The following is a 27,074-nucleotide window of genomic DNA, read 5'->3' as shown; positions in this document are numbered from 1 at the left end:
CAGAAAACAAGCATCAACATAAACCCCAACATTCGTGATTCACTACACTATTCTGCACCAACCAGTTTCAAACTGGAATGTGCACAATAATTCAAGGAATAAAATCAACAAAAAAGAATGACAGCAATCCTCTTTAGAACCGAACATTCCTGTTCGATTCCTGGCTCCTCCTAGTGTGTCGAAGTGTTGTTGAGCAAGACACTGAACCCCTGACTGCTCCTCTGGTGTTGGTGGACAGCAGCCTACTGCGCATGGTTCATCCATGATGGGTTAATTGCGGAGAACAAATTTCCCCACGGGGATTAATAAATGATAAATTAATTAAATGTAGGCCTAATGGGACTTACAATTGCAAAACTAAATGATTGATTTTAGTCCTTTAGTGACCGCTTGAGCGGCACACAAGTTGTGTGAATCTTAATACAGTTTGTCAGATTAAGGGGTTCGGCAACTCAGTATATATTTTTCTTGTATTTAGTTTGTGGCCTTGAAGCAAAGGGATTAGGTTGATTCCAAAACCTGACTTTAAATGTGTAAATGTGTGCAAGTAAAACACTTGCACTTGCACAATAGACAAAATGGATGACCTACTACTACTACTACTACTACGACTACTAAAAATAATAATAATGATAATAATGCAAGCCTATTTTTCAAGCATAAGTGTTATGAGATATTTTCCCAAAGAACGACTGTTTATTCTGAAAACACAACAACACTTCCTGCATCGAGCCTTATTATTTCTTTTTCCACGTTTTGCATTCAACTTGACGGAAACTGAGAGGCATCCGAGCTCAGAGCCTGTCGCACACGCAAGGTCTCTTTTTTTAATTTATTTATGGGAACTTCTTGAAATCCAATGATGTGTCACAACAGTTCTGAGCCATCCAACTGGAGCTGTTTTAGTTTTTGGCTGACCTCAGCAACTTTCAGCAACTGAGTCAGTCCAAAAGTCAGTTGAAATATTTATCTGGTTGTTGTTTGTGACGTTAAAAACTTGCAACACATAACAAAATGGATTATCATTAGATTGGATGGTGACAGATATGCTTGTAATATTTTTTTATATATATATTTCATTTGTAGTTCACTAATATAAACAAGACTATGAATTAAATTACAGTAATTTTAATATAAAAAATGCCTGGGTGAGCTCTGAGGCTTAAATGAATAAATTAAATAACTTTCTCTAATTTGGTGTGAGTGAATCTCATCACATGTCCGCGTCTGCACACAGACTTTGGGAGTCCAACCTTCTTCTGGATTATCTTTATTTTAATCCTTACCTTTATCCGGAGCCGCCATGCTTTTCTTAGAATTTCCCGTGCATTTCTTTACTTTTTTAAATACTCTCTAAATTTCCCGAGCAAAAAGGTTTTCAAGAGTTAAAAAAAAAGAAAAAAAAGAAGAAGTTAATCCAGAATATGGTGCAGATTCAGGCAGTCCAAACTCGACACGGAACTCCGTTCTTTGCGCGTTGACGCTTCAGCGCTCGAAGTTTTGTATCCTCTGAGGAGCAAAAAAAAAAACAAGAAAAAAGAAGGAAAAAGAAGAAAAGGAGCAAGGACCGATGGCATCTGATGTGCGTGGCGAAGTCGTCCTTAATTCTCCCGGCGCGATCGGCTCACAGCGGCTCATCTCTGCGGGATTTAAGGGAAAGGAAAGTCCTGCACGGCCCAGCCGGTGCAGCCCTCCGGCCGCCAGGCGGCGCAAGAGGGGGCGAGAAAAGGAGGGGCGGATGGTGGAGGGTTGAGGTTGGCTTTCAGGGCCTTTGTTTTTTCTCCCTCCTCCGTTATGGAAGTCTGGCCTCTGGTCAAACTGAGAGGGAGTATTGTGAGGGTGTATCAACCACTTGAGTGTGTTCTCTTGAGCAACCGGCCCTTTGGTTTTCTTCTCTTTCTTCATTTTGTTAAAATGATTGCAGGCCAAACCTTGCACAAGAGTCGGCGTAATTGTGCAACATGTGTGTTTTAATATGTGTGAGTTTCCTCAGGTATCCGGTTTCCTCCCACAGTCCAAAAACAGTCAAAGGGTTCACTGGAGACCCTAATTTGGTCCGACTTGTGAGTCGTACGTCTCTATTTTGTAGCGTTTTAGTCACGGAAAACACCTGGTTGACGGTAAAACGTCTGTTTAATAAGCAATAACTGCTGTTGGCCACAGCCAAGCCACACACGCCTGTAATACAACTAACTGTTCCCGCTCATTTCCAGGTAAAAAAAAAAAAAAAAAAATCATTGCATCCCAAATCACGCAGATAACGAGCATCAACATAAAACTCAACATTGGTTATTTGCCATAATATGTTGCTGTAGCGAACAGTCCATTGTCCCTCCCCCATTAGTGCATAAGTGGCATAGATAATGACATGTATTAATGAATTTGCTTTTGCAAAATTGCATGAACGCATGTCTCTTGCATGTATCGCAAGTCTCTATATAACTTGTGAATGAGAGGGTAAATAGTTGTATGTCTATAAACTGCCGGATTACAGGATAAGTGATTTTGATCATGACATGATAGGATGAATTTACTTTTGCCAAATTTTGTGAATTTTTGCATGTCTCTATAAGTTGCCGTGGCGACCGATCCATTGGCCTCTCGCCCAATGGCAGCCAGAATATGCTCCAGCCTGATTTCAAGATAAATTGTATAAATAATAAATGGACAAATGAATGATTGACTACTCATTACCTCGGAAAAAACACTGCTTGCTGTTGTGTCTATTGCCCCTTTTGCTGATGTTGTTAGTAACGTATTGATTTTACACTATTTGATGTGAGAGAGTGAATGTTGTATGTCTGGATGATGGGTGAACACACATCTCTTGCCAAAGGACAGCTGGGAAAGTCTCCAACCCCCCGAGTGCAGGATAAGTGGTATATAGAATGAATGGACCCGGGACTGAAAGAGTTTAGTGGTACCATCTTAGCAGTCTGGGAAGCATAAGGAAAGTGTGTGTGTGTGTGTGTGTGTGTGTGTGTGTGTGTGTGTGTGTGTGTGTGTGTGTGTGTGTGTGTGTGTGTGTGATGGCAGAAGAAGGCCAGGAGTGACTTGTCACACTCATTCCAACCAACAGTGTAATAGGATTTCACTCTTCTATAGGATTAGAGTAATGTGGAAACTCTTTATGTCCTCTAACACTTAGACACACACACACACACACACACACACACACGTGGACACACACAATTTCTAATTCACGGATGTAAATGATAGTGCACTATATCAACCAGACCGATGCTTGAAACCCTCAACTTAAAGCCGCAGTAAGGGCTCTTCTTGTATCACCCAATACACCGGGCTCATCGGAACCTGCTGCCGTATCACCTGACGGAGAAACTCCACATGCCCCGAACATCTCCTAGGCAACAGTGAAGCTTATCAATAATGCAGGCCAGTCAACTTCCAACCCCCCTCCCCCCCAAAAAAACAATCACGGAAAGAGCTGAAGAGGTCAGCCAATATGACACGTCAAGAACTTCCAGCGCCAAAAGCAGTTGTTAATACAACATTACTGGATCTATAATGATGCAGAGGTCCCTTAAGTAACGAATTTAATTTGTTCCAGAAGTGGGTTCGTATGTTGATTTTTTTTGTATCTTAAATGAATTTTCCCCATTTAAAATAACAGAAAACAAATTCTTTCATTCCAACAACTCCCAAAAGACACATTGCGATTATATTAGCGTGCGATATTGGTCACGTGTACATTTATTATATTTATGTTAAGTTATTTCGTGCTTGATTTCCATTGAAAGTATCTACTATTTGGGTTCAACACTTGTCTTACCACTTGCTTTCTGAGGGCCCATGATAATTATTAAAAAAATAAGCACATAGATAGAAAATTATGCTAAACACGAGATATTCGTACTGTACAAACTACCCAGACGAAGTGATCGAGGGATGCTGGAAGCTGCGAGGTCACTGCGAGTAGCGCCAATTCAGAAGATGTGGCGGCGTCATGAAGCGTTTTCGTGTTGTGGGAGCTCGCTCGCCTCATATTGCGGAAATTTCCAGCTTTATTAAACCCTTGTGGATTGAATCTCTGCATTTAACCCATCGTGGATGAAACATGAGCACTTGACTGCCATCTAGCGGTGCCAGGGGAGCAGTTAGGAGTTCAGTATCTTGCTCAACAACACTTCGACACAGGAAGAAGAGCCCGGAATTGAACCAGGAATGTTCATCACCAAGGATGATCGCTCTTCCTCCTGCACCATGCCGCCCCTCATTAAACACAACCAGGCACGAAAAGTTTCAACTCTCACCGAAAACATAGTGTAAGCTTCACTGACAGTGTTTTCATTTTCGGAACAGCTTACATAGGAATGTAGTGTTGTTGCTGTTTTTGGTACAGTACTTTAAGAAGTGCATTTGTTGGGGAGAATCATGCAGCAGGCGACCGAGGAGTCTTCAAAAATATCGTTTTCGGGCAGATGAAAATAACACCATCAGTTTGCTTGCGGAGCTCGAAATCACGTAAAAGCGCGGGAGTTTTGCCGGGACATTTTACAAAGGGGGGGGGGGGTCAGCTCCTCAACAAGCCGCGTGAGTTACGGAGGCGCGTTAAAGGAACGCAGACAACGGGAGCTACTCTAGCCACAAATACCCTCATCAACATCTGAAAAAGGATATCTCGGGCACGTTCCTAGAGGCCTAGTGGTTTGACATGTACAGTGAGGCATGCAATTTTAATCACAGAGATGATTATGGAACTCGTGTAAGGACATCTTTTTATATCAAAGAATTGAGTTTTTAAGTCCTGGGTTGAAATGAACAAGGGAAAACATTTCCTCACGTACCTTCGTCATCCGACATGTCCAGAAACTCGTTCATGGTCTCCGGGACGTTGATTTTGTGTCTTTCTGATGCACTCTGAGGATACGAGAGGGAGATAAAACTAGATAAAGGCAAGGATACTTTAGATATTCCTTTATTTTTTTGAGGGCTGAAGGTGAACAACAGCATCCATCAGCACCAGGTGAGCGGCATCTTGCTCAATAACACCTCGATACACTGGGCAGAGCCAAGAACCGAACCAGGAATTGCTCTATCTCCTGTGCCACGCCACCCACAATAGATAGATAGATAGATAGATAGATAGATAGATAGATAGATAGATAGATAGATAGATAGATAGATAGATAGATAGATAGATAGATAGATTCCCTCACAGCCAATGAAATTCAGCAGTGGTGAATAATAGATCAATCCCACAAAGGTGCAGCCGTCGACCTTGATCTTTAGGTTACATCACTGTCGTCAGAACAAGTTGTGAAAAACACACTGTTTTACTGCTGATGGGGCGGGTTCTTGGATTCTTGGGTTCTTCGGTCGTCTTTATCCCGTCATTATTCCATGTCTGTCTTGGTCCAGGGGTCACATACAGCCTAATTTGATGTCAAGGGGGCCGGACCAGTAAAATCATAACCTAGAAGTAAGGCTAAGTCCAAATGTTTCCTTTGTTTTGGTGTAAAGGAGGTAAACAGGTAATGATAAAAATCTTTATATGTAGAGAACTGTTCCTCTAAAAACTACCTGAAGAATTAATATTAAAACTTAATATTAAATAAGAATGAAAGATGAAATTACACCAAAAAATATTGTTGAGTTAAAAGACAAAATCTTGTCACGGTGGGAAAATTTGCCACTAGAATTTATGAGAAAATTGATTAGTAGCATGTATAAGAGGAGGTATAATGTTTACAAGGCTAATGGTGGCTATTCTGGTTATCAAATCAATCTTTTTAATTTGCCCGTTTTTTTTTTTTTTTGCTATCGTTTTTGTGTTTTTTATAGCAAAAAGAAAGGAAAATATCATTTTAACATTGTCACTAGATGTTTTTTTTCCATCAAAAAATCATTTTGTGTTCAAATTTTGAAGCAAAAATAACATTGCAAAGTTACTCTTTCATTTTTCCCTTGCAGTTTTTTTTTTTTAAACCGACTGTATAAAACCCCCAGATGCATGTGAGAAAAGACGCGCGGGCTGCACAAACACAAAGATTCGATTTCAGGCAGGTGGCCACAAAATATTGTTCCGAGGGCCACAAATGGCCCGCGGGCCGCGAGTCTGAGATCCCTGCCTTACACCCTTGTTTGCTTGTGTGGCCAGATCACTGTCAGTGACTCCGGGGCCACTTGAGGAGAAAGCTTAAGCCCTCTCTATCCTGATCTCTCTCTCTCTCTCACACACACACACACACACAAGCACATGCACAAACACACGTGCTGTGGTGTGACTTACTGAATGACTGACTCTTGGTGATTTACCGGACTTCATTTATAGGCCTTTTCTCAGTTGAATAGTCAGAGTTTATTTGTGCTGGGAAGAGATTTCAAACAAGCAGCCCGCCTAAAAGAAACAGCCTTGTGGTTTTATTTTTAGTCCATGATGGACAAATAAACAGATATAACTGCAGATCATTTCCTGATGCATATTCCTATTTTTAGATATAATTATTCCCATATGTTGATCAGGTATGTTCTCATTATAAAGGACGCTGGATTTTTAATCCTGAAAGTGTGAAATGTTTTTATATAATCTCATATTGTTTAACATTTGTGAGACAGTACCCTCCCCTTGTTGAATACACAAATAAAGGGCTGCATGAGGTTTGGTAACATATAAAATGCACACAACGGTAGATAAACGACAACCACTGCAGCAAACTAGGATTGCGGTGACAAACACAATAAGCTATTTTTCTGCTTTGGATGATATACATAAATCAGTTTTTATTAACTTTAGGATTCCTGATATATGTTTATCAAATTCTTGTGGCCTACCATGGCAGTGAGGTTGTCATCAGTCATGGGCCTCAGAGTGTCCACCACAGAGATGTACCCGAGACGCCTTGCGATGGATAGCGCAGTATTTCCATTCTGCCAAGCGACAGGAAAAAAAAACAGGAAGTTTAATGGTTTGACACTCGGTGGTCCAGCGGGTGAATTGTTTTTGTCCGCTGGTGTGTATTTGTACTGACCACAGTGAGCTCGTTGGCTGAGGCCCCGTGCTGAAGCAGCAGGTTGATGATGTGTGTGTGCCCCTGTTGAGCGGCCTGGTGCAGAGGTGTGTACCCGTTCTAGACACATGACCACAGCCATGGAGGGAGGATGGGATTATATTTTTTGGAAATTACATGCTGAAATCTACTTAATTTCTATTTACTATACTATACTATACTATGCTATGCTATGCTATGCTATGCTATGCTATGCTATACTATACTACACGACAGGACACGACAGGACACGACACGACAGGACACGACAGGACACGACACGACACGACACGACACGACACGACACGACACGACACGACACGACACGACACGACACACTATACTATACTATACTATACTATACTATACTATACTATGCTTCACCACACTACAGTGTGCCATGTTGTTAAGCTACAACGTACTACAATACATCATTGTATACTATACTATGCTATGTAATGCTATACTATACGCCACGCCACGACACGACACGACACGACACGACATGACATGACAGGACAGGACAGGACACACTATACTATACTATACTATACTATGCTTCACCACACTACAGTGTGCCATGTTGTTAAGCTACGACGTACTACAATACATCATTGTATACTATACTATGCTATGTAATGCTATGCAATGCTATACTATACGCCACGCCACACCACGACATGACACGACACGACACGACACAACAAGACACGACACTATTCTATATACTATTACTATTACTATTACTATTACTATCCCTATTACTATTACTATTACTCTACTATGCCACACTACGCTACACCACATTACAGTGTGCTAGCTATGTTAAGCTACAGTGTACTACACTACATCCTTTTATACTACACTATACTATGCTATGCTATGCTATGCTATGCTATGCTATGCTCCGTGATACTATACTATTCTATGGAGTACATAAAAGTGCTTGTTTGCGAGTATAACAGTTGGTCTACCTTGGTCTTGCTATTGATTCTAGCTTGGTTCTGTAGAAGGAAGTTGGCCATCTTCACGTTGCCGTAGTGACACGCCACATGAAGTGGAGTATAACCCATCTGCGCACATTTCAGTGGAGGAGAAAACATGGATACAAAAGAGGAACTGTACAGACGAAAAAGGAGGTGACACATGCTGACCATTTATTTTGTTCAGCGTATTTTGTAAGAATGGGGAAATTGTTTGGTGGCGACAAGATAAAGATAGAAGTCTTCCTCTCACATCTGTGATTCCAAACACGACTTAAAAATGTCCCGTTTTCTTGTCTCACCGGAATGACATTTGATGTACATTATGGAGATGAAAGCTTAACCTGTTTATTGTAAAGAACTGTCCCGTCAGCAAAGATACGCGCACACACACACACACACACACACACACACACACACACACACACACACACACACACACACACACACACACACACACACACAGTATAACCTTCAGGTTTGTGTCTGTGGACATAAGAAGCTCGCAATGCGGCTCCTGTTTGGGTAATTACATGCTACAGACAGAAATACAACAAAGGCTTTTGTTTTCAAGCATCATTTATGAAGATTGATGCAATTTATATTAATTTCAAATTAATCACAAGGGTAGACTTATGCCCAGGTTGCATACCTCCATAGTGTGTGGGTTTGTGTATGCTTTACCTTTGTTTGTGGGTTAACATCTGCTCCATGGTTGAGAAGGACTTCTGCAACATTGACCTTGTCTTCCTGAGCTGCCAAGTGCAGTGGTGTCAGTCCATTCTACACACAGGAAGAGAAGACACACACAGACACACCTATGAAGAAATAACCAGCCAATTATTTCATAATTTTTCAGGCAAACTGGGTTCTGTGGTTGATCATCGGCCGTATGTTTGTTTAAATACGCTATATTGTTTTCATACGAATATCAATATCTGTAACAGTCCACACCTTATTGCACACATTGACGTTTGCATTCTTGGCCAAGAGTAGTGACACCAAATCCACACTTCCCTCCTGCGCCGCCAGGTGAATGGGGCTGATGCCTTGCCGCGTCACGGCATTGGTGTCGGCGCCGTACTCCAGCAACGTGGTCCCAATGTCCATTTGGTTCTTTTTGGCAGCAATATGGAGTGGCGTGTATCCATTCTGAGGCCGGAGATTCACAGTTAGCAGATTGAGTGGTTCTGCAAATATGAATGTTGATGAATTTTCTTGTCTATTTTATTGTCAGAATTGTCTTGAAATACTCAGTGGATACAGCACCCATTAGACGTCCTCTTTGAATAGTTACTATAGTTAGGAGTCTGTTATTTTTAATAAAATATTTATCATAAGGATGTGCTTTGCAGGAAAAGACGTCTTTAGGAGGGTAGAGAGTGTTTAGTAGTTTAGTGCAAGTGGTCACCAAAGTCTACAGATACATATAAATACAAAATACACTGGCAATCAAGGGGCTACAGACATTCTATGTGTTTTGTTTTCATTATTCAGTCCTTTTTCAGTACTGCTATGGCATCAGCTGTTTACTCATTAACGCGAGTGCTTGCTGAAGACTTAACCCGTCTTTCCTCGTCATTTTCACTGAAACCCATGATTAGGTGTAATGAAAATATTATACCCAACAGCTTCCGAAGTAAGGATTTTGTATTTTTTTCACACCTTGAATGTGACAGCCGCCAGAGGGTGATTTGACTTAAATCAAGGAAAAAGCAGTTTATTAATTTTAAGCCTTTTAGGTCTTAGGTAATTAGTCAAAATACCTGAGGTGTATAATGGACTGGAAAAAAATGGAGAGTATCACTGACAGATTTGAATATATAAAGCCTCCTGAAGGGCTGAAAAGAACTTACAGTAGTCTTGGTGAATTTGCAAAAACTATGTGGAAACAAGGCTTCACGAGTTAAGGATGGAGAAAGAAGGGAGAGGAGTAGGGTGGGGGGTGGGGGGGCATTCCTCATATTGGTCGCCAGAGGACATTTGAATTAACTTTAAAGAAAATATCCAAATATTTTCTTTGTGAGATCTTTGGTCGCAGCAGCGTCAATCGCAGATGGGGTCTGTTAAAGTCTCTGGACACCAGTGAGGTCCAGGGCAGGGAGTAGGGGGGTTTGATCAATTGCTGAACAATTTGGTGAGTTTGGTAATGGTAAGGGCATGCAGCAGCTATCTGTTATTTCAAGGTGTGTGTCTGCTTGCATGCATGTCTTCCATTACAGCCTCTCAAGTTCACAAATATTGATTATTTCGTTTGGCCGTTGAAGCTGATGACGTTACGAAATAAAAAGCTAAAGGGATGAAAATAAGAAATTGGGGCAGAGAGGAACAACGAAGAGTACAGGAGGGGAGGGAAAGCCTTGGGGGAATGCAAAGATGAGGGGAAAGGAGAACTTGCAGGAGACGTGGTGACAAAGCGACAAAGACTGTGCAAAGCTTTGGTCTCCCCCTGCAGGACGTCTTGAATGTCAGCGAGGGTTCAAATGAAAGCAATCCATCCGCAGAGCATAGACATGTGCTTGATGTGAAATAAACAACCATGGTGAATACGCTTACAGGATGAGCTAAATTCTATTTGAACGAGCACGAGGTAAAAAGCCATACGTTCACTCGCAAGAAAACCAAAATGGGAGAAATGGTCGACCGTCTTTTTTTTTAAAGCACAATTTGTAAATGATCTAAGCAGGTACGTTACAAGAACACTGGTGAGTTTGCCATTAGAATTGTTAGAAACAAGAGGATGAGGACTGCAAGAGGACTGCACAGCAAAGCAGTTTAGTCTTAGTTTGCGGGTTATTAGATCTTCCAAGCGCTAGATGCTGCCTCATGTTACAAAACCTAATAATTGAATATTTTACCTTGCTGTGTTCATGTAAGTTCAATGATTTCAAGAAAATATATGTGATAAATTTGGTCAAATTCAATATGGCTGACTGCTGGACGGGGCTAAAGACTTGAGAACGATATTTTATGACATAGTTTGACATTTTCATCTTACTATGACCAAGGCAGTCCTGATTATCAAGTAAAATTCACCGTCCTGCTGGAGTTTCAACAAGCGACATATGAAGATATAACTTTATTTCCCTCTGCTGTTCATCAAATTTGTTCATGTTGGCACCACGGTCATGTATGATTTGTTTCTTTTATTTTTCTTCATGTTTATGTTTGTGTGGATACCTTGGCGGCGGCATGTGGGGAAGCTCCCTGATCCAGCAGCAGCAGTGCCACTCTCTGATTATCGTAGTGAGCGGCTACATGCAGTGGAGTTAGACCACTCTAAAAATACCCACGCACACACACACACACACACACACAAACACACACGTGCACACCGACAAACACAGACACATTCACACACAAAAGCATGCAACACGACTCCAGGTTAGAAGATTGTCGAGAGCACACACAAGCTGACAGGTAAAATGGGAGTCCCAAAACGACAGGATGGAAAGACGTGAAAGGGGATGGAAATCGAGCTCTGTAACTTTCAGTTCAGAGGTGGTAGAAAAACAACTTTATGCTGAAATGTGGTGTTGTGGGTAAGGAAATGTTCTGTGAAATGAATGAGGACGTCACTGTGTCATACAGGAAAATTTCTGGGTCGAATCTACCCAGAAACATATTGCATGGATGCATCACAATACAGAGAAAATGAGGATAAATACATCCGGGAAATGGAATCACATTCTAGGTCTGAAGGTGCTTCCGTCATTGAGCTACACCCCAAGGCATTGCATGATGTTTCCCTTTCACCAGGAATGCTACGTTAAAAATGTGTTCATCATATACGCTGATGATGTCATCGTATATGTTTTTTTATATGAGATGAACAAAAATCAGAATAGATAATTCTACAGCCGCAAAGATCTGGAGTTGCTTTGTTTTCGTGTGACTACATTGGGAAAGATTTCTCTGTGCCGACCCTAACAAGCAGTGTGGAAGCGTCATTATCATACCTGAGTGCCATTATGTTAAACACTCTCAGATGGTGGCACTGAGACACACACACACACTCACACACACACACACTGAGAAAATGGTGTAATCAGTGTCAGTAGATCTGTGCTAAATAAGTATGTCAGTATGTGCGTATATGAAAAAGGGTAAAAATACTAGTGGAATATCGTCGGGGGAAATTAGAAAAAAAAACTTCAGAACATTTACGCAACAATAGAAAAATGTAGAGACTATCGTCCTGGGATAACTCGACTCGCTATACCTCCACGCCCTTGTGTCTGCAGCTGCAGTTTGTATGACACAACTCAATAATTATTGCAGTCCCATGACAGACTTCTTCTGGAGTACAAGTTTCTGTGCTTCTCAAAAATCCGCTCTGTATTCACATACCTTGCACATGTGAGGTTCCCAGTGTTTTCACAGAACTTAACGAACAACCAACAGCGGTTTTAGGATATAAAAAAATTGAGCAGATTTGTTCTAGAGTGTTGACTTGTCTCTTGAGACCAGCCTGTTCATGAAAGAACAGCAACAAACTGCACCAGACTTTTTATATGTTTCTTTCAATTTGAATTATTAGGAAAAATACACTATGAAAGATCAAATTATTTTTTATCCATAATGTGATGTCCAGGTTTGTCCACTTGGTGGTGAATTGGTCCTGTCGTGTCAAAACTATTTTCTTCTTTTAGACAATCCCTTTTCACTTTGATCACAGCAAAATGATAATAATGGTGCATTTTGAGCTGATACGTCTTTTGGTTCATGTTGGTACTTCAACAGCAACCCATCACAAGTGTACGTCAATGATTTCCCAAGGCTGCCTTTTAAACATAAACTCAAAAATGCATCTCACCTTTCCAGCAGAATCAGGCACTGCTCTCTTCTGAAGCAGAAGACTGGCCACCTCCATTTTGCCATATTTGGCTGCCACATGGAGCGGACTGAACCCTTTCTGTTGAAAATAAGATGAATCCAGATGAGAAACAAAGGGAAAAAACAAATCTGACTGGACAACTGCAGAGAGAATGTGGCAAATAGTCGAGGCGCTTCATTCATCCATTTCGTATGATGCATATCATAGCACACGTGATAGCTAGAGCTAATCCCAACTGACAGCCGGTTGCCAGTTGATCACAGTCCGACTTATAGATTATCAATCATCAATCGATTATCAGTCATCAATTACTCCATCGTATATGTTTGGATTGTGGGAGGAAACCATGCAGGCAGTGGGAGAACAAGCAAACGGCACAGTGAAACGCCCCACTTAGAATCAAACCAGGAAAGTCTCCATGGAAAACACAAGATCGAATTGCCATGCCATCATTTTGGCCCTTCTTGTTAAAATCAGGCCGCTGAAGGTTTTGCCTCTGGCTGAGGGATTTCAATAATTTGAAAAAGTGGAGAAAGAAGAAGTGATTGCCTCTGGAATACATTCAAAATCAGGCATACAGTGCAAAGACCAAGAGTCTCTTGAATTATGGGTTGTGTTCTAAGTGTACCATGAATTTCAATTATAATAATGATGTCTAAGCATGTCCATTAATCAAGAGCCACACCTTTAAAAATATACCAACAATCCCTCCGATGAAATTGATGAGATCACACACACACTCACACAGACACACAAATACACACACGTTTATTTACATATGTATATGTGTGTGTATTGCAATATACATATATATATATATATATACACACACACACATACCGTAATTTTCGGACTGCAAGCCGCAACTTTTTTCGCACGCTTTGAATACTGTGGATTAAAAAATGATGCAGCTACTTTTAGCTAGTGCTCTCCATGCCACCAAAACATTTAGCCTTGTCACATCGGACAAATGTAACTACTATGAAATTCTGAGGCTGTTCAATTCCAACATTGAAAAAGACGACTTTAAGGGTTTTAGTGTGCAGAAGGAAGACGAGGATAGCAGTCAGCTGGAGTAGGACAAAGCAGGGATAGAAAGTGGATTAATGGATAGATTTTTTCTTGTGTTATTTGTTATTAATCTTTTTCATCAGTCGTGTTACAGGCTCTGCTCAGAAAAAAAGAATTTCGAGTATGTATTTGTGGATGTTACCAGTATGAATTTATTTAAAAGTTTTAAAAAAATGTTTCTGTATAAATATCTCAGGTTACAACGTGGACACCTGCAGCTTACAGAAAAGTGCGGCATATATATGTACACATAAATATGTATATTTTATTTTTAGCTGGTGGAACTTATATTGAGGTGTGCTCAATAGTCCGGAAAATACGGTATATTAGTCCGGGAATATATGGTGTATATATACACACACATATATACACACACACACACACACACACACACACACACACACACATATATATATATATACATATCACAACACATTTATAAAACGGTTTCTCATGAAGATTTATCCCATGTACAGATATATTCATCAAACAGAATATCCTGTTGCTTTGAAAAAAACAAATGCAGAAAAACCTAGTATACAGAAATAATAAATAAATAAAAACATTTTAGTTTAGTTGAGTATTTTCATCACATGTTTATAAGGCTGCTCATCCCAAAGTGTGTACAAGCAGAATATACATGTTGTGTGAGCTGGTTATGCAGCCACATTTTATCATTTGAGTAATGAGCCTTTAAAGGAAAAATACTGGCCCATTAATTTCTCATAGTCGATGCGCTCGGTGATGCAAAATCTTATCACCACATTAGGTTAGGAATTTACCTACAATGCACCTTTTCGGGACAACACGTGCCTCAGTACAAAGTCATCGATTACATTTTAGGGGAAAACCTGCATGCTGTGTGAGAAAATTGCAAATATGCCATTGGAAAATAGACCCATTTATTGCCCTGTTGCTGACAATGTAAAAAAATGATGATATGTGACATATTCAAAGGGATCTCTAAATGAGCACACCTACTGAAATTCAAACAGTAAAAACTAAATGGCATTTCTTATTATTAATAATTACACTAAATAATTATCTGCATACAAATGAATCAAGTGATAACGGTTATAAACTCTGCAACATGATATCCTGGGAAACCAGAGCAAATGGTCTTATTTCCTCATGTATCACCATGAAGGAATTGCTTTTGTTGTTTTGCAATTATGATAACCCCAGTTCCCTTCCCCTGCCAGGATATTTAAAGACACTGGGTCATATTTTCCAGAGGAATGTGGGACTTCCACAGATTCTGAATTCAGAAGCACTTAAATACTGTACTTGACCTTGTTTGTCTGACTTGATATTGTCAGCGCTCTGCGACTGAAATTTCTAGATGATAGGAAACCGAATCAGGAGACATTTTTAGCTTACTTAATAATGTCTCTCACAAACAAAAAACAAGGGGGCTTAGTTCCTTAACCCCCTTTTTCCCATTCTTGACCAGATTTCCCAAAACACATTGCTGTTTTTAATTTTCCTGGAAAAGCTAAGAGACAGACAGATGATTGTTTCCCTTACATCACTTACAGATACAGAGATAGATGGAGAGAGATGTAAGAGAGAGAGAGCGAGAGAGCAACAGCAACTTCATTTATTTATCCTTCTCATCGAGATCACCTTCTTGAACGGCTCTAAAGCAACACATTGCACAAATGTAAAAACCAGATGCCGATGCCAGTGGTCAGTAACTTTACCACTCATGGAGTCACTTGGACTTGTTTCCCCACAGTAAACATAACACTAGAAGCCACACAATCCTTTTGAAATTTAGAATGAATTAACATGGCATATGAATTATTTTTTTTTTGTCTTTATGCTATGTATAAACAAAATATGTGTTGCATTTTTTTTAAATCAATGAACAGCTACAGAGTAAAGCATGCAACAAATCCTTTTGAACTCCAAAAAAAAGGTATTGGGTTGAAAGTTACTTTTAAGCAACACACTCAATGGGTACTCAATGGTTTGAGTCCTTGTTGTATTTATGAAAAAAAGCCAAACTTAAATTATCCACCGGCAGCAAACCGATAATTCCCTCCTCTCTGTGTTCCGTCATCCTTTTACTGACGCGTGCAGAAAGTGTGACAAAAATATTTTAACACATTATATTTCGATGTTTCAAGAATGCCATCATCTTCAAATTTAAAATTACGCTTTTAAAAAAAATGAATGAACAAAAATAAAATACATTTTAATCAAATACTCGCTAATTATTTTCAAAAGCCACAAAGAGCCACCATCAGAGGGATCAAAGAGCCACATGCTGGCTACGGAGATGCAGGTTGCCGCCCCCTGGCCTGTGCAATAAGTAATCTGTGAGGCATATTCACATAATCTACACATCTAGATTATGTCCCATCCAAATATTATCCATCATATAACCTAGCTGTCAATCATCAACTCCATGTATACATATGGATGTACTGTATATAAATCCAAATGTATTGAGCCCACATGTATTTATCTGACTGTGAATGAGTGCACGAATCAACAGATTAACATGGATTGACGGAATAAACTGGTTGAAATCCTTCTCAATATCTCAGATAAAGAGAAAGGTGAATGGAGAAGGTCGGTGCTTTGATATCATGTTTGGTTTTCAAATGAGCAGGTTGTCAAAATTAAGATATGCTCCACTGTGTGATCTCGATATAATGTAAATGTAAAAGCCACCTTTGTCGAGGAGGAGAGCATCGCTCCGTTCTCCAGGAGCATGGCGGCAACATCCTGATGTCCTTCACGGGCCGCCAGGTGAAGGGGTGTGTAGCCTGAGGTGGTGGCAGCATTAGCAGAGGCGCCGCACTGCAGCAGCTGCTGGACAATGTCGACTTTCCCCAGCCGACTGGAGATGTGCAATGCCGTCTGATCGTCCTTCGCAGAAGAGGGAGTAACGTCGGTCGACATTTGTATTCCGGGTTGATCAAATATCGACGCTCAGCGAAGGCGTTCTCACCTTGGACTTTGTCTCCACTTTGGCTCCGTTCTTGAGCAGATATCTAACAACACCAGCCTGTCCGGCCCTGGCAGCCATGTGTAAAGCCGTCTCCCCTCGCTACAAAACCACTAGTTAGTATCAGCTTCACACACACACACAGATGGTATTTAAAAAAAAAGTAAAATTTTTAATTCCAACACGGCGCAGTAAATATGATAAACTCACCACATTGGTGGTGTTGGGTGACGCTCCGTGGTGGATCAGTGCGTGAACGATGTTCTCGTGACCCATGAACGCTGCCACGTGGATGGGCGTCAGGCCAGACTATAACCAAACAGATAAGGTAACTCCCATGACCTTTTACCCTTGTGTGGTGTTCGGGTCTGTGGCCCCTTTTTCACTTTTGTGTGTGTGTGTGCCCACAGACCCGAACACCACACAAGGGTTAATTCATTCATTAATTCTCTATCGCTTATCCTGCACTCAGGGTTGCAGGGATGCTGGAGCCTATCCTTGCTGTCACTGGGCAAGAGTGCAGGGTTTACCCTGAACTGGGCGGTCAATCGCCAGTCCACATATAGAAACATGCAGCCATTCACTCTCATTGGGGTCTCAGATGAACCTACTGCATGTTTTTGGATTGTGGGAGGAAACCCATGTGGACACGAGGAGTACATGCAAACTCCACATAGAAGGATCCTTCTGTCGGATTTGAATCGGGGACCTTCGCGCTGTAAATTTTGGGCGCAGTACCTCTGTTACGGCCTGGATAGACGCGCCGTGTTTCAGCAGCAGCTCCATCACTTTGACTCGGTTCTTCTTGCAGGCGATGTGAAGTGGCGTGAAACCGTTCTGCACACACAGACGCGCACATGTGATCAATGTTCTCCGCCCTTCAGTTTTTTTCTTCCTTATATCTGATGAGGAGTAAAATCAGCGGTCATGATTAACCCATCTGTGACTGAGGAGCTGCGGGATAATTTTCTCGATCTTTCCACTCCTCATCGTGTACTGATTTTGCGAGTAAGCAACCCAGTTGAACGTCACTCAACATCCAGTCTGTGTTTTCTTTGCCTTGAATGGTAATTTTTTTATTCATTTAATCTTTTTTCTGTCTTTTTCTTTTTAAATACAAGTTCAACAGGATTTTGAAAATAAATGAATACTCCAGCAATAGCCCATTACATTATTTTTGTTTTTGTTTTTGTATTTTAATTTCTTACTTTCCTAATAATATTATTATTTAGTGTATATATTAATTTTATTTTGCGGTACGTTATTAGCTTTCCTGTCGCTGAAGTGGCAGTGGTAGTTATAGGAATAGTTTCCGAAAAAAAATCCCCAGATTTTTGAAATTAAATTCAGGTTCAATTCAGGTTGAAAATTTGTGTTTGAGAATCCTCAAAGCTCTTCATAATTTCACAAAATGAAAATAAAAAAGCTGTATCCTGGAGTGCCTCTTCCCTCCCATCCCTTCTTACCAGGGCCTTTGCGTTCGGATTGGCCTTTTTGTCCACGATGAGCTTTGCCACCTTGTAGTGACCGCAGTGAGCGGCCACGTGCAGCGCCGTCAGGTAGTCGTTGGTGACGTCGTCCACGGGCACGTCGTGCTGCAGCAAGAGCTGGACACAGTTAAGGTGGTCCCCCTGAGTGGCCATATGGAGCGGCGACAGGCCGTTCTACAGAGGTGGGAAGGAGAAAGAGGGGGAAGACAAAGAGACAGAGAGAGAAAACACACGCAGACAGACACATAGACAGATGGACAAACAGATACAGGAAGTTAGGACGTGGCCATGCACTGCACAGAAAGACTGTGAAGGAAGTAGTTGAGAAGATGACGGAAGCATTGTTATAACGGGGTCATTACAACAATGTCTATTTTTGTTACACTGGTCGTCCAGCTCGGTCAAAGTGTGGAGCTACCGCCGTGGAGACGGGCTGTTTCTGGAGAGGTCGCACAGATGTTATGGAGACAATGCGACATCACTACGGCAACAACAACGGATCTGCTATTTGATTGGATGACAGTTTTAAAATGACACTGCATGGTGAAAGAAAATGGATTTACAAGTACTGTGAACATGACCGACAGCGGTACCAAGCTTCAATTTCTACTACTGCCAAAAACAGAGAGAAAAACAAAAGTTTGATGACATTTTCCTCCGCTATTCTGTGAAAAGCTGCTGAACTTAGAGTGCTGGTAACTACCTTGGTCTTGGACAGGATCGGCGCTCCTCGGTCCAGGAGGATCTCAACCACCTGCTCATGACCGCTCCTCGCCCCGCAGTGAAGAGGTGTCAAGCCGTCCTGGAGACAGAGAACGCAGTAGATTCAGAACAGCTCTCAACTTCGCAAAGCAAATATCTGTGAACTGAAACAGCAAGCAATGTTTTTCCTCAGTTGTAAGTATCGGTTCATTCATTCATTCATTCATTCATTCATCGACTACACTGCTTTTCCTGCACTTAGGGTTGCGGGGATGTCAGCTATCCAAGCTGTCATGGGGCGAGAGGTGAGGTTTACCCATAGGTCGACACACAAAATAGAAACGTACATTTATTTTCCACTTCACACTTCTTTATACATGTTATTTTCTGTCTTATATGTCTAACCCAGAGATGCTGCTATTGTTGTGTTGTTGTGTTGTGTCCTGCCTTTTAAGGTTGGTTTGTGTCTGTTTTTGGTTATACAGAACCTGAGAGCTGCTATCTCTAAATTTCTTTGCACTCTGTGATTTCAATAAAAGTCTTGAATCCTTGAGTCATTCATCCTTCCATTCACAAGGCACATGGAAACACAACTATTCATCCCTCTCATTCGCACACCATAAAGAGCCATACAACCATTCATCCCTTCATTCAGACGTTCAGGTAATTTAGTGTCTCTGATGAACATCCTGCATGTTTTGGGACTATGGAAAGGCCACTGGTCATAATCTGACCAGGGACGTTCTTGCCATGAGGCGGAAGCGCTAACCACAGTGCTGCCTGGTGGGGTGAAATTTTCCAGTAATTCATCGGTACTTCTATTTAAGCAGATTTTAAGAGTTCTTGTCGCAATCTTCTTGTAATGGCAACTGGACTTGAATTTCTTTACTTGAAGAATTTCCCCCCTCATCCGAGAGGCTTCTTCTGTTCTAATGACCTGTGGGGAGTTTCGGGAATATAACTGCCAGGGTTTTGGGCAGGTCTAGGTTATGGCGGCTATGGTGGTCATCAGTGACGTCTGTCCTTGTGAATTCGATGTGGCCGTCGATTACGTTAAGGTGACTGATGAACGCTTCCACCTCATTCTTCTTGATCCGGAGCCATGTGTCGTCTTCATACCTGAAACAGGGCGAGACGAGGCGAGGGCCTTGCTCTCAACCTCCTCCGTGTGTTCACTCCTTCGTCTGGCTTTACCAATCCAGACAATCCCCAAAAATTGCTCCTTTGTCCCGAACGAACGACACTCCATCAGCATAACCACCCCCTTCAACCTAGTTTCTGCCGATCAACTCTGGCATTTACATAACAAGCCATCGTAACCCATGCTGGACCTGCTTCCCCACAGTAAAGAAAACAATGGGAGCCACACAACTCTTTTGAAATTTAAAATGAATTAACATACAGTATATAACAATTTTTTTCTTTTTCCTTTATTCTATGTATAAACAAAATATGTGCTGCATTTTTTTAAATAATGAACAACAAAACATGCATGCAACAAAACATTTATAAACTCTTGAAAAAAAGATGTTGGGTTGATGAGTAATTTTAAGCAATGTACTCAATGCCTATTTAAATCCATCTTGTATTTATGACAAAAAAAGGAGACTTAAATTATCCACCAGCAGCAAACCAAAACTGCCGTCCTCTCTGTGTGCTGTCATCCTTTTACTGACGCATGCAGAAAGTGTGAGAAAAATATTTTAAGGTGTTTTAATTAGGTGTTTCAAGAACGCCATCATTTTCAAATTCAAAATTACGCTTTAAAAATGAATGAACTAAAATGAAATACTTTTTAATGAAATACTCATAAGCCACAGGGAGCCGCATCAGAGGGAACAAAGAGCCGCACGCTGTCGACCCCTGACCTAGACCCACCCAAAACCCTGGCATTTATATTCAGAAACTCCCCGAAGGTTATTCGTATGAGGGGTGAAACATCTTCAAGCGAAGAAATTCAAGTCCAGTTGCCATGACAAGAAAATTTCCACAAGAATACATTATGACCTGGATGACCGAGAACCTCCACAGACAGATTTTAGAGCTGACACTCTTGGATGCACCTCAGTGCCTTACAGTGACACTCACCCAAGGAATTAAATCTACACAAATGTCAAACCGACTTTTTTTAACCCTTTGCCTGAGCATTCAATTTCTCCCCGGCATCGTCTCACCTTTGTCTTGGCGTCAATTTTGGAGCCTCTGTCCAGCAGCAGCTTCACCATGTTACTGTTGCCCCTCTTGGCTGCTACATGCAGGGGCGTGATATCATTCTGGAAAAAAAAAAAAAAAAAAAAAAAAAAAAAAAGAGGAATTTTCACAGCTGAATTAAAAATATTTAATTACCTTCCGGTGACTTTTTTAACAGGGAGATTCAAGTAATTAGGAGCTGCTGTGGCAGGGACTTTCTGCTGTATGCAATCAGCGCAAGCAGCACAAACACAAACACATAAACACAAACACTCCCACAGGCGTCAGTTGGTACAATAATGGCATGCTGTCAACTTTGCGCAGCTACCGTTCTAATACTAGAACAAAAGAGGTGAACAGTCTGCGCATCCTTCTGGAGACACGGATACACTTGTATTCGAACGTATTTGTTTTGCATTAATTTTGTACATGCCACCTAAAGGTCTAATGTATTTCAGTTGCATCTGTAATGTAAAAACAAATGTGCAATGGATTATATGCACATGAATCTGTCTTTAATATTTCCTGTTCTTTGCATTTTTAAAGTTCATTGAGGATTTTGATGGCGACATTTTTTACGACTGAATCTGCATGAATTGTTCACTTAATTCAACCTTTAAAAATATAACTTTCATTGATTTGTCGAGAATGCGATGAATTCCGATTGTTTTAATATCCACTTTCACCTGTGCGATTTTTATTTTTTCATGTTGAAAACATGCAGCAAATGTGAAAATAAAAGAAAACCTGTGGGTGGTTTTAGTTGCCTCCCTCGTAACAGAGGCAACTCCATGTGCCATTATTTTTCATTGCCAAAGGATGGTAAAAAACAGAAGCGACGCATCCCACATTTTATACTTGAAATCATCGGGATATCTTTTTCATGAATGGTTCAACATAAACAGCTTCGGATGAGTAACTGTTTATATGTAACAGATGCCAGGAGTCACTGCCATACACTAAGCAACTCGAAAATAACACATGTATCAGCGTATGTTTGTTGGAAAGACTTTCTGACTGTTTGATTGTAATACCCCTCCCAAACAGAAGAGGGAACTGTAAACTCACCCTTGCCATGAAGTCCACAGCGGCGCCTCGGTTCAGCAGCAGGGTGGCCACGTTAATGTTGCCATAGTGAGCTGCAATATGGAGCGGGGTGAAGCCACTCTGGGGAGCAGGGAGAGTCATACAACACACAAGCAGACACACAAACAGGCAGAAACGTTATATTATGAACACAGAAACGTCACAATTTTACATGTCAACACAGGCCTACAATGGATGCACAAGGACACACTGCTATACACTGTATCACGACCACCTGACTTTTCCAACAATGGGAGAGTGAAACATCGAACACCAATTGTATGCTAAGAAAATGAAATATACAAAAAGGCTTTTTTTTTCAAGTGGTTGTGAAGTTGTTTGGAAAATTAAGGTAAACTTACAACTCCACCTTGCTAGGAAAATTGATATATTTACGAGACTTCGTTTATGACACGTTTATCGGATTGTTGCACTGAAATCGCCCTGCAAATGAACATGATGTCCATTTGTCAAAACCTCAGACGATAGTAAAATCCCATCAAACCCCTGAGCTCAGTGAGCAACAGCTGTCATAGTGATACAACATTGGAAATGGTTTATCCAGCGTGGGAGTGAATCCTGCATTAAGCTGTGTAATTAAGTTCAATCCTGATTTTTGAGGCAGTAATAATCCTGCGGGGAACAGGTGTCTGAGACTTGTCTAACCACCAGTATCCAGTATAAATGTATAAACCAGCATAAATGAAAACAAGGATTGCAACGTCTTCTTATAGAATAAATAGCCAGAAATGATTAATTATGATTATTATGATTAAGACACTGAAAAAAAATCCACATTAGAGCTGAATAGATAAAGAAAAAAATAGCAGTATAAGGATATCGTTACAGTCTATCTCTGACATTAAAGTAATATACTGTACTAAGGATTCTGTGAATATGTTCGGGAACCAGCTCAATAAGTGCCGGTTGATGTCACTTTTCATGTTATAGTTTCAATGAATAAAAATTACAAAATGTGTTAATTCTGATGTTCTGATCATTTGGATCATGTTATTATATATTCATAATTTTATGTTTTTTTTTTGGAATGTATTAATTGCTTATAAACTTTGGGAAATGACAAAATAATTCCAAGTCATTTATTTAAAATATCAGTAGTTATTGTTTTGGTTCTTTTTTTTTTTTAGTTTTGTGAGTGATTTTAAAAACCTCTCCATTTCTTAAAAATCATAGCTTTTGGATTTTTAATTACTGAGTTTTTTATTTTTCATTTTTTTTTAAAGACAAATTAATTTATCAATATCATCATTCTGTTTAGCAAAAGAAGGTTGAGACTGAATCTTGGATTGAGACAGAAAAAATTATTACTCTTTTTTTTAATTTTTGATATTGATATTTTTATTATCAGTCATACATACTGATAATATATATATATATATATATATATATATATATACATGTACAATAGATTAATTTCCAACTCCTAGTCTCACTTTACAACCTTCAAGAGTCACAGCGGATAGTTCCCTGGCCTGCAAAATGCCAAAACAGGCAAATACAAAATGCAGGTCCTTGTTATCGAGCTACGACGAGCCCTTGTTACCAAAGAATGCCAAGCAATGCCAGGGCGGTTTGTTTCTCTGGTCCCATGCAAAATGCTTTAGGGGTTTTGGAATTTGAAATGTACAAAATTAATAATTAATCCACAAAAATGAAAATAGCTCTCTATTACTCAAAGGCGGGGGTTCTTGAATGGCTCGAGAGATCGAACCGATCGCCATGCAGGTTATGGACAAAAACTGCTTTTGCAATAAATGATAACCACTTTTCATGCCATCGCTGGTTATCATGTTAATCGGTTTCATGGATTGACAGTGTCAGAGGGTTCACAAGTTTAAGCCATTTAGTGAACTGTCACGGAAGAAAATTGCCAAAAATAACAGCCAAAGCTTGAATTTTGGACACCATGAAACCATTAAGGAAAGCCTGGATGCCAAAACTTCCCCATCAGGATTTGCTAAATCGGGATTAGTGAAACATGCACCATCGCTCCGACTGCCTCTAGGAGGAGGGATATCTGCGACATAGATGAAGCAATGGACAGGAGGGAGAAAAGTTATAATAGAAAGAGGGGTTATGACATAAGACTTGAAAAAAATACCACTCCACTGAATTAAGGGACCTATTTTGTAGACTGTATATGAGCCAAGATGAAGATACTAAATAATGTACAGAGTAGTGGTGTACCTCTGTTGTTCTATTCACCATCATCTATAAAGCCAGCCAAGAGAGGAGAGAATGTGCAGTTAGTGAGCAAAACAAACAGAAAAAAAAGATCCTCCGCTGACATAAAGGACAAGAAGCAGAGAGAGCAAGAGAGAAAGAGAGAGAGAGAGAGTGAGAGAGAGAGAGAGAAAGAGAGGTGAAAAGAAGTTCAGTGGAAAGAAAAATCATTATCAGAAAGAAAGTTCTCCAAACCAAATGACCCGGCATAGATGTTCTTCAAACGTGAACCTCACTTCAAATACTGGACACTTTAAGCTCCTCGTCATTGTACATTCAAAATAATATATAACGGTTTTGGTTAAAAAGATCAGATCACGTGGAGTAAACATTTATTCACAAGTAAATTTTGCGTGGAGAATATGAAAGGGCATGTCTAATTTTGCGTCTTATTCCTGTTTCTCAGCGCAGTTGCCCTCTTTTGGTGTTCCCCGAATCCTTTAATTCATAATTTGGCCCAGTAAAAGCAAAATATACGCAGCTCCAAACATAAACGTAGAGAAAGCAATAGAGAAAGGGCATCAAGAAAGAAAAAAAAAACAAAAAAAAAGAGGATCCAAAGACATGGATTATTAATGAAGTTAAAATTCACGCCACTCACCTTGGACTCGACGTCAGCGTTGTGGTCATTCTGGAGGAGCAGGGCCGCGGCCTTGGTGTCATCCTTGCGGGCAGCGATGTGCAGGGCAGGCAGGCGCACCTTGCCCTTAGTATCGTTCTCCAGAAGCAAGGAGACCACCTGGTCATGGCCCTGCTGGAGGGCCACCGCCAGAGGGGTGAAGCCATCCTATGTGCGAGGAGAAAGAGGGGAGGTCACTCGGGGAGCAGCGGACGGACTGAGGCACCGCAATGAAAGAAGATACAAACCGGTTAGGATGACGGTTTGTAATAACTTCTTGATTAAATATGATTTATGGTTATTTTTGGCAAAAAAGACAAGACGACCAGGTTTGAATAGATCATTCAAACATCCATTTAGAGTGTATTAATTCCCAACACCTCTAAATATTCTGATTTATAGATGTATTAAAGACCATTTCCACCAAATTACAATTGTGAAACTTAAAAAGTTTTTTATCTCAAGATTAATAATTCTACTTTCATTCATGCTTTTTATTGATTTTTTTTTTCATTATTATGACCTCTCAATAAAATAATATGTTGGAGTTTAACACAGATTTTTCTCCTTTTTTTTCTTTTTGGTACCTGAGTGTAATAAATGATACAGTGTCAGACAGTTGCAGCAGATGTTTTACATTCCTAAGCCTCTCCGTGTAGGAAGTTAATGTAAGTTACATAAGGCGACACGGTGGGACGCACGCTTGCACACACCCACACACACACACACACACACAGGCACACACACGCACATCCTTATGATACATAATTCAAAATGCGAGATGTCCTATTCTGCTTTTCTGTGTGATTCATGTCTGACTATGTTTATGCACAAAAGCATCGATTTACATGCATATTACTGCATTCGTGTATTTAATGGCAGGTGTTTGCGAGCGGATGTACATGTGCAACACATTTTTTTCCCGCAACTGAAGGCAGATTGTAAAGTATAAAGATTGTCCTATATTCAGACATTATCCTATCGACTTTGGACTTCCTAGGTATTCCATTAGCCTCATCAGCATGTGTGTGTGTGTAACTGTATGTGAAGTGACTAGTAAGTCTGTTTGTGCGGGTACAGGTTCCACAAGCTGAGCAACGTAAATCAGAGCAGTGACAGCATCAGCAGCCATGGAGGAAAGGCGAGAGCAGTGGACCTCATCAGCGACCCGCTCAAGGTCACTCTGCCTCCACCACCATACACTACCAATCAATGAAGCGCTGCCTAGTCTCTCATGAAGAGATGGGGGGAGGATGAGGAGGAGAGGGTCAGTAGAAAGACAGAGAGAATGTGAGCGGATGAGATAGAGACACGAGAGTCAGTAGAAGAGAGAGAGGTTAAAAAAAACAATAACAGACGGATGAGTTGGTTTGGGATGGAAGGGATCGGAGGAAGGGAGAGAAACAGAAATGACTGTGATTAGTACAAGATGCGAAGACCTCACATGAGTGTAGAGAAAATGATTGGAGACATAATGGTACGACTATAGGCGATGATCCAGGACTTGTAAAAAAAAGTTCTGGAGCACATTGAAACATACCTACACACACACACACACACACACACACACACACACACACACAGATAAACTGTAGACAACAGTGACAGCAACAAATTAATGTGCACGGTACCTCTGTGGCCATACTCTGGCTTGCGCTGTTCTCCAGAAGGAAACGTACCACCTCCAGGTGGTTTTCCTGAGCTGCCATGTATAGAGGGGTGAATCCATTCTGCATGTGCAAGCATAAACAAACCAGTAAAAATCGGTACATGTATGATTAAAAAAAAACAAAAGGAAACACTGCCACCTACGGTATGTTTCTGAAATAAAAAGTAGGTTAGAAATTAAGTTATAGAATGAAAATGCTTCAATTTTTGTAATT

The 27,074-nt window shown here is 40.6% G+C and overlaps 1 protein-coding gene across 24 annotated transcripts in view; it reads right to left on the bottom strand.

Annotated features, from left to right (window-relative positions):
- LOC147236653 (ankyrin-3-like) overlaps window positions 1-27,074 on the bottom strand; it is a 130,736-nt gene that overhangs the window by 41,570 nt on the left and 62,092 nt on the right. For 18 of the 24 annotated variants that reach the window (XR_015108536.1, XR_015108548.1, XR_015108542.1 and 15 more), the window contains 19 exons: window positions 26,823-26,921; window positions 25,174-25,359; window positions 24,537-24,560; window positions 22,311-22,409; window positions 21,227-21,325; window positions 19,054-19,152; window positions 18,327-18,524; window positions 17,599-17,697; window positions 17,071-17,169; window positions 16,864-16,962; window positions 16,584-16,781; window positions 12,810-12,908; window positions 11,174-11,272; window positions 8,948-9,145; window positions 8,678-8,776; window positions 7,985-8,083; window positions 6,993-7,091; window positions 6,796-6,891; window positions 4,809-4,881 (listed from right to left, as the gene is read on the bottom strand). Coding sequence is in view for 21 of the 24 variants with exons in the window: in XM_086171841.1 (XP_086027967.1) it covers window positions 4,809-4,881; window positions 6,796-6,891; window positions 6,993-7,091; window positions 7,985-8,083; window positions 8,678-8,776; window positions 8,948-9,145; window positions 11,174-11,272; window positions 12,810-12,908; window positions 16,584-16,781; window positions 16,864-16,962; window positions 17,071-17,169; window positions 17,599-17,697; window positions 18,327-18,524; window positions 19,054-19,152; window positions 21,227-21,325; window positions 22,311-22,409; window positions 24,537-24,560; window positions 25,174-25,359; window positions 26,823-26,921 (2,161 nt within the window). In the remaining 3 variants the exon portion in view is untranslated. Of the gene's footprint in view, window positions 1-1,286; window positions 1,607-4,808; window positions 4,882-6,795; window positions 6,892-6,992; window positions 7,092-7,984; window positions 8,084-8,677; window positions 8,777-8,947; window positions 9,146-11,173; window positions 11,273-12,809; window positions 12,909-16,583; window positions 16,782-16,863; window positions 16,963-17,070; window positions 17,170-17,598; window positions 17,698-18,326; window positions 18,525-19,053; window positions 19,153-21,226; window positions 21,326-22,310; window positions 22,410-24,536; window positions 24,561-25,173; window positions 25,360-26,822; window positions 26,922-27,074 lie in introns of those variants that run through there. The other 6 variants (XM_086171832.1, XM_086171835.1, XM_086171839.1 and 3 more) reach the window with 4 other exon arrangements.

This window comes from Fistularia commersonii, chromosome 2 (genome assembly GCF_037954325.1).
Source record: "Fistularia commersonii isolate RoL2024-O1a breed Wild chromosome 2, RoL_Fcom_v1.0, whole genome shotgun sequence".
NCBI lineage: Eukaryota > Metazoa > Chordata > Actinopteri > Syngnathiformes > Fistulariidae > Fistularia > Fistularia commersonii.
Note: the sequence above shows the minus strand (reverse complement) of the source record. Positions and strands in the feature narration are given on the sequence as shown.